Genomic DNA, 8,634 nt, shown 5'->3' with positions numbered 1-8,634 from the left:
AGAGAAAGAGAGAAAGAGAAAGAAAGAAAATCAATGACCATGAACAGGGAGCTGTGGGGAGGACGGGAAGACAGCGAAGAGGGCAACAGCTGGTGAGGGTTTTAATCCCAAAGCCCCGGCTCCTCTTTGCCTTTTCAAATGGAGAAAACTAAACCAAAAGGAAAATAAGAAAAATAGTCACCTGTAATTCATACCACCCAGAGGCAAATGTTAGCACCGTGGTATATTTCCTTCTGTCTTCCATGCAGTTCATATAATCAGATCCTTCACATTCACCATCTTCAAATATTCTTTAAGAACATACTTTTGTGGCTATGTAATACTCCACTTTCTCACGGACCCAAGTTTATTTTACTATTCTCACAAGATTGACCGTTTCAGTTGTGCCCAATGCCCCACTATTATTATAACTTATATTCTCATGGGCATCTTTTTTTTTTTTTTTGTATCTGTACTTACCTTTCAATTCCTAACCTCTCCCTTTAAAAAAAAAATTAAAAATCAGCTTCTTTTTCTTTTCTTTTCTTTTTTTTTTAACTAGGTCCAGAAATTCTGGAAGGTCAGGAGGCTTTGGCTGTAATCCCAATTCTGATACTTATTTGCTGTTTAGTGTTGGCACCAGTCCTAAACCTCTCCAGATCTCAGATTATCATCTGTAAAATATGACCGTGGAATCAGAGGTCTGAGGCCTGGTGGATCTTGTGTGACTTTTCTCTAATGCACCTCAGATGCATTAGGAGGCAGAAAAAGTAGGATTACGGTGGTTGCAGCATATACTTAAATCCGCAGGCTCATACTTACAGGCACAGTGTCCAGAGAGCTAGAGAATTTAGAAGAAAACTGGATGACTCATGCATGCAAGCAGACAGCCACAACTGAGAGATCCGCATCTTCGCAGGGGACATGCTGCAGGAAGGAGCTCCGTGCAGGCCAGCTCCGTCACCTGCTAGCCTGGGTCTCCTGCAACGCGGCAGGTCTCCAAGTCTCAGTTTCCCCATCTTTGCGAAAGGATGATCATTATATCTGCTCTATTTATCCCCCACAGAATTGTGGTTGGAGCTCGTGCGCTCAGGCAGCGGTTGCGCAGGGGCCCCTGGTTCAGCTGCCTGGTGATGGGGCTCCGGCCACCTCCCCTCCCTGGCTTCCTGGGCTCCGTCGAAAGCGCAAGGATTGTCACTGCGAACTCTGTCATCCCTCTCTGCCTGGCTACCAAACCCTGCCCGCCCATCCGTCTCGGTGTAGCTCTGCGCAAGGGTAGGGAAGACGGGGACATCTCACCGGTCAGCGGCACCCGGTGCCCGCGCGCTCCTCCTGGCGACTCCGCGTGGTGAGCACTGGGAGGCGCCGTATTTATAGCGCTCGGCTCGCACACACCCCCTTTGGGGCTGGCTGCAAACCTGCATGACTCACGCCCAAAGAATGCCGCGGAATGCAAGGGGAGCTTTCTGGAAGCCGGGAGGTGGGGGCCGGTGCAGCACCGGGCTGGGGGCGCCGGGGGGCGCATCATCACCGCGAATGGCTGTGCTGGCTCCAGGGGAGACCCTGAGGGGCGTCCGCTTGGTGCTCCCTGGAGGGAAGAGCCTGAACTCGCTTGCCCAGCTGGGCGCCCCTCTCACGCGGTTAGCCCGGCCCTCTGTCCCAGTCCAAAACACCGTCTCAGAGTTCCCTGGCCCCATTGAACTTAACCTTCACGTTACACACGTGCTACTTCTCTTGGCCCATTTAAATAGTAAAGAGTCAGACATAATGAGGGTGGGATGGAGAGGGGCCTTGTGCTGGAGAAGAGAGCACAGGAAGTATTGAAACGCCTTCTCCTGGAAACATCACACTGATGGGGTTCCTGGACTGAGCCGCCAGGCCTGGAGGAAACAGAATTGTGTTTAGGAGTGATCAGAGCAGATAGTGGAGAGCCTGAAGGCCTCTCTGGGCTCCTCGATCCACGGAGCTTAAGCAATCATTGTCCCCATCCTCTTGGAACCCAGCCAAGCAGGGTGGGCTTCATGGGTGTGGGACCCTTGCAGATCCACGTTTGGTTTAAGGGGCTACTGTGACAGTCTGCAAATTCTTCATAGCTTTTGAACCAGTGGCCCTCAATTTTTATTTTGCACTAAGCCTTCCCAATTAGGAAATCAGATCTGTGTCCAGAGGGGTTTGCTGGTCTCCAAATGCTGAAGTTCCTTCTGCTGAGAGCAGGGAGAATCCTGTGGCAGCCACCCCAATCCCTGACAAGGAGGGGGAAATCCAGGAACCCTGGAGGTGCAGCTACTTCTTGGGGAAGAAACTGAGCCGTCCATTTTGGAGCCAGGGATGTCTGAGCCCCAGGAGAGAAGTCAACGGGCTGACAGTTGGGGCAATGGGTGGACAGGGCGGGCACAGGCAGCCCCACTGGGGGTGGTAGACTTTGAAAACCATATGAAACAAAGGGGCTTAAAGGAGAGCTGTGTGGTCAGGGGCTGAGTTTTCCCGTTCAGGAGCAGGACTATGGAGGCACAACATGGAGGCCCAGTGCCTTGCTTGCCCAACATCCTGGGGCCCCTAGGACCCCAGCCCTTTTCAGGAGGCAGCCTGGGGGAATCTTCCAGGTCCATGAAAAAGTGGGAGAACCCGGACCAGGTCCATGAAAATCTGATTACAGTCCTAGGTGTGCCCCGAGACACTGGGTGACCTTGGACCAATCACTTTGCCCTTGGGCCTCAGTTTCTTCCATCTGGACAATGAGGAATCGGGAATGGATCATCTCCATGGCTCCCTGCAACCTAACCTAGTGCCAAGCCAAGTATAAGAAGATCATTAGCCCAGAAGAAGAAAAAAAATGCCCCAGAAGAAGCTTCACTTTATTTTTCTTTAAAAAAAAAAAAAAAAGTCTAATTATCAGGAACAGCTACATTTTCTGTGGACAGTGCCTCCTTATCAATGCCTGAGGTTAGAAGACTTGTTTTTGAGCTCGCTCCTTGTAACTTTTCTGTTCTGTAGCTCCCCCAGTCTCCGGAACAGGAGGCATAAATCTAGTTATATTTTTAAAAATTAGACTTTGGAGGTCAGTCAGTGAGATCTGCCTTAGCCATCTGAAATAGGGGAAGGGAGGAGAGGAAGAAAGGATTTGGGAAAACATAGCATGATTCACAGATTCACAGTCGGTCCATTGGGAATAATTACTTGATTATTCCCACTACTAAGGAAGCAAGGTTCAGAAGATCAAACTTTGAGGGTAAAAAAGTGTGAATTTTGAAAGCGCCATAAATGCATCACCAGATGTTTAATATTCTAAGTAGATCATAGAGATTGATTGGTTCAGGACTTGCACACTGCCTGATTCCTACCCCATCCCCAACATCTGCACCAGGTGGTCATCCTGCCCGTGTTTAAACGCCACCAATAACAGGCAGCTCACTACCTTCCATGCAACCATTTATCTAGTAAAGCTTTTGATAAAGTTGGGGCCTTTTTTGATTGAGTCACAGTCTGGCTCGTGTATGGGCCAATCCCGAGCCCAGTTCTGCCCTCTGGAGCCACACAGAGAAAATCCAGCTTATCTCTCCCATAGTGCCCCTTCTGATATTTGAAGGCAACTTAGTCTGCTTTTCCCAGTGACCTCCAGGCTTGCAGCTCCTTGCCTTGCCATGGTTTGCAGACTTTACCCCAGCCCTTTGGCATTCTGGACCTCATCTCTCTTGAAACTCTTGGTGCAGCCCTGGGCCAGCCAATGTCAGCGGGGAGCCTTGGGCCAGCCAATGCCCAGGGGCCTGAGCACACAAAGCAGAGCAGAACCACTCCTTCCCTTGCTCTAAACACTCCAAATAAGCTTTATCAGATGCTGAGTCACTGAGCTGATTCATACAGAATGCATCATCTTCTTGGCAGGTGCTGCTGTTTTATCCTCTGTCTCCCATCATAGCTTTAGCTTGATTTCCTTTATTGGAGAGTCGGGGCCATGGGGAGGGCCAGGGAGTGACGAGTAAAGACCCTTGCATTTATCTGTTTATCTCTTTATGCTTTGTGCACCATCTCTGACTGCCTGGATGTCTCTGGGGCTGCTTTGCTATGCAGTGTCCTTATTACACATCCCCAACTAGGCTTTGTCTGGCTTAGCACCACGAGCAGCACAGCTCAGCCAACAGTTTGATACAGCTGGAACAAACTAGGAACGGGCAAGAGCAGTATCCTGTGGCCTGTGATTAAGAATCACTCTCAAATTGGCGTGGTGACTCATGCCTGTAATCCCAGAACTTTGGGAGGCTGAGGTGAGAGGATCGTTTGAGCCCAGGAGTTCAAGACCAGCCAGGGCAACATCGCAAGACCCCGTTTCTACAAAAAATAAAAATAAAAAATTAGCCAAGCATGGTGGTGCACACCTGCAATCTCAGCTACTCAGGAAGCTGAGATGGAGGATCGCTTGGGCCCATGAGGTCAAGGCTGCAGTGAGCTATGATCACACCACTGCACTATAGCCTGGGCAGTAAAGTGAGACCCTGTCTCTCGAAAATAAAATAAAAAGGGAATCACTCTCCAAGGGGAGCGGGGAGGGAGGATGGTGAGAGATTGGTCAACCAGTACACAGTTAAAGTCAGATGGGAGGGATAAGTTCTGGTATTCTATTGCACAGTAGAGTTGACTATAGTTAACAATAATGTATTGTGTATTTCTTTTTATTTAACTTTTATTTTAGGTTCAGGGATAAACGTGCAGGTTTGTTATAGAGGTAAACTTGTGTCATGAGGGTTCGTTGTACAGATTATTTCCTCACCCAGCTACTAAGCCTAGTACCCAAAAAGTATTTCTTCTGATTCTCTCCCTCCTCCCACCCTCCACCTTTATCTAGGCCCCAGTGTCTATTGCTCCTCTCTGTGTGTCCATGTGTTCTCATCATTCAGCTCCCACGTATAAGTGACAACATGCAGAATGTTGTTTTCTATTCCTGTGCTACTTCTCTTAGAATAACAGCCTCCAGCTCCACCCATGTTCCTGCAGAAGACATGATCTTGTTCTTTTTTCTGGCTGCATAGCATTCCATGGTGTATATGTACCACATTTTCCTTATCCATCTGCCATTGATGGGCATTTAGGTTGATTCCATGTCTCTGCTATTGAGAATAGCACTGCAATGAACATATGAGTGCATGTGTCTTTATGGCAGAACAGTTTATATTCCTATATATACCCAGTAATGAGATTGCTGGGTCAAATGTTAATTCTGTTTTTAGCTCTTTGAGGAATCGCCACACTGCTTTCCCAAATGGTTGAACTAATTTACATTCCCACCAACAGTGTACATTAGCCTTCCCTTTTATCCACAACCTCACCAGCATCTGTTATTTTTTGAATAATGTATCGTATATTTCAACATAGGTAGAAGAGAGAACTTACAATGTTCTCGCCACAAAGAAACATTTGAGAAGGATTTGCTAATTACCCTAATTTGATCATTACACAATGTGTATACGTATCAAAACATCACATTGTACCCCACAAATATGTACCATTCTTGTGTCAATTTTATTTTTTTTTTAAGACTTAGTAAAAGGCTGGGCGCAGTGGCTCACACCTGTAATCCCAACACTTTAGGAGGCTGAGGTGGGTGGATCACGAGGTCAAGAGACCATGCTGGCCAACATGGTGAAACCCGGTCTCTACTAAAAATACAAAAATTAGCTGGGCATGATGCATGCGCCTGTAGTCCCAGATACTTGGGAGGCTGAGGCAGGAGAATCACTTGAACCCGGGAGCTGGAGGTTGCAATGAGCTGAGATCGTGCCACTGCACTCCAGCCTGGCAACAGAGCGAGACTCCATCTCAAAACAACAACAACAGAAAACAAACAAACAGACAAACAAAAAACCTTAGTAAAAAAGAATCACTTTCCAAGCTGTAATTATTTAATGGGTATATACATTTATTTAATCAATTACAGGCCCATGATAAACTGGTGGCTAATAAAATCATATCCAATGAAATCAGCCCACAGACAATACGGAGGTATTCTGAGTGATTTTCCCCCGACCTCCATCCAGTCCAGAAACTTTCACTCCATCGGTGGGTGTGTCTCATCTTCCTATTCAGGATCTTCTTGGGGAAAGGTCTGAGGCCAGCCAATCCTGAACGGCTTAGCATGTGCCTACAAGTAGACAAAGGTTGCTTATGCCACCTTCACTATCCCTCATGCTATTGACTGGCTATGTGGTCTGTATTTCACTCCAGAGTTGCTTTACTGTGACCTTTAGCTCCAATTATTAGGTGAGTGACCCCTTAAAAAAAAGTGGTGCCAGATCTGCCTTAAGTCAAACCTGCTTTTTCCACAACTACCCAGATGGCAATTAATAATTATTTTAGATCAATGGTTCTCAGTGGAGCTACACAATGACTATACAATGGAATCGCCTGGGAGCTTTAAAAATTATCAGTGCCTGAGTCCCACCTCCAGAGGTTATGAATGAATTAATTGTGGGTGGAGCCGAAGCATCAGGATTTTAAAACTCTCCAAGTCATTTTAATGAGCACCTAAAGTCAAGCACCACTTCTGAATTTAACCCATCTTCTCCTCACTGCACTTCTCTGTCATTATTAGAGCATCTGATATTGTTCTCATGTTATAGAAAATGTAAAGGGGTGCAAAGGAATCTTAGCAGGTTTTGTTTACGTGGAGCTAAAGTCTGCCTCCTTATAACTTTTTTTTTGTTTTTTATTTTGTTTTATTCTGTTTTTTGATATCGGTCTCACCCTGTTGGCCAGCCTGGAGTGCAGTGGTGTGATCTTGGCTCACTGCAGCCTCTGCCTCCTGGGTTCAAGCGACTCTTGTGCCTTGGCCTCCTGAGTAGCTGGGATTACAGGTGTGCGCCACTACGCCCGGCTAATTTTGTATTTTTAGTAAAGACAGTGTTTCACCATGTTGGCCAGGCTTGTCTTGAACTCCTGACCTCAAGTGATCTGCCTGCCTCAGACTCCCAGAGTGCTGGGATTACAGGTGTGAGGCACTGCGTCCGGCCACCTCCTTATAACTTCTTTGCCCCATATCTTATTTCTAAGGCAATACATAAGTTGACCCCTCCCCCACAAGAAAGCCCTTCAAACATTTGAAAACCAATATTGTATCTCAACTTAAATGTATTTCCTTATAGCATAAGGTCCCTCAAACTCCTCGCATTGAGTGGAGTTGCCAGACAACCTCACTCTCCTCATCCCTGCCCCCAAGGATGCTGCATTTCTTCATTGTCCCTCTGTGTGGCTTTTACACCAAACACGGGAGAATTGCTTTGACTGGACAGGGGAAAGGGTGGCAGAACACTTTCTACCTGTGATTTGAGAGGTGTCACTCCCTATGGTCCCAAGGCACTCTCTGCTTCCTTTTGTATTATCTTATAATAACACTGTGCTTCTCAGATTGGCTTGAGCTGACTTCCGGGGAGGCTTTACTGCACACAGAGACAAGGAGGCCACTGGCTGTGGTATTACTCAGAGATTTCGGGGGGAAAGTTCATGTTTGGTGAGTAAACTTCCCTTTCCCTTCCCTTTCTCCCTCTGGCTCTCCCTCCCTCCATTCCTTTCTTCCCTCCTTCCTCCCTTCCCTTCTTTTCTCTTCCCTTCCTTTCTTTCTCTCTGCCTTATTTTCAATTCCTCACTAAATCTCCTGCTTCTAAAGTAAAATGGATGTCTGTTTATATATATACATATACATATATTTATATTTAGAATATGTGTGTGCATGTGTGTATATATGTGTGTATGTATATATCTATCTAGATATTGATATCTACGAAATGGATTTTGCCTTTTTATCTTTTCCAAAAAATAAATACAAAATTATATGACACATATTGCTTGGCTCTCTACTCTTTTCCACTTAATAAAATATTATGAACATCCCTCTGAGCTAATGCACAGACAGATCTAACTCATACTTTTAATAGCTATATAATATTCCATGGTGAGGCTGAACATATGTTCTTCAGCCATTCCCCTTGTCCAATTTTTTCCTGTCACTCTGAGCACTGCCACAATAAACATCTTTCTGCATGCATCCTAATTTGTTAGAGCCTTTATGGCTCTATATGAGGTAGAGAGTCCCACTGAGATGCCTGGATGAAAGAGAACATGTATTCCTAATGCTCATATATCTTGTCTGATGACTTTCCCCAAAAGCGGCTGTGGCTTCCACCCTGTCTGAGAATGTCCATTACCCTATGTTGATCAGGCTGGTGTTGATCCTTTGAATTTTTGCCAATCTTGTGGGTGAAAAATGACATTTTTACCACCTTATCTCTTGGTATATTTTTTGTTTTCAACTATTTATTTTTAAATAAAATTTCCCCTCTGTCACTTGTCTATCCATATTGTTTGCTCATTTTATCAAGTTATTCATCTTTTTTCTATCAATTTATAGATGCTCTTTAAATAAATAGAGAAACTGACCCTTTTTGCGTTGTCAATGTTTTTCCAACCAGATTATCATTTTTTTATCCTTGATTACCAAGGACTTTTTAAAGTTTTTATGCAAGTGATTTTTGTTCATCTTTTTCTTTAGAGTTTCTAAATCTCATGTCTTGTTTAAGAATGTCTTTTGCTGGCTAGAAGACAGCTATTCTAATTTTCTTCTAACTTTCTATTGTGTCAATTTCTTATTAGATATGTAATCAAAATGGA

At 45.4% G+C, this 8,634-nt stretch overlaps 1 protein-coding gene across 1 annotated transcript in view; it reads right to left on the bottom strand.

Annotated features, from left to right (window-relative positions):
- The window catches only part of CLU (clusterin), a 17,387-nt gene extending 15,735 nt beyond the window's left edge, over positions 1-1,652 (bottom strand). Inside the window, exon 1 of the mRNA XM_011944585.1 lies at positions 1,279-1,652. Within this exon, the coding sequence (XP_011799975.1) occupies positions 1,279-1,507 (229 nt within the window). The 5' untranslated portion in view covers positions 1,508-1,652. The remainder of the gene's footprint in view (positions 1-1,278) is intronic.
- Between the last annotated feature and the right edge of the window lie 6,982 nt (positions 1,653-8,634).

Source organism: Colobus angolensis, unplaced genomic scaffold (genome assembly GCF_000951035.1).
Source record: "Colobus angolensis palliatus isolate OR3802 unplaced genomic scaffold, Cang.pa_1.0 Scaffold233, whole genome shotgun sequence".
Taxonomy (NCBI): Eukaryota; Metazoa; Chordata; class Mammalia; order Primates; family Cercopithecidae; genus Colobus; species Colobus angolensis.
This window is presented reverse-complemented; position numbering and strand designations above follow the sequence as displayed.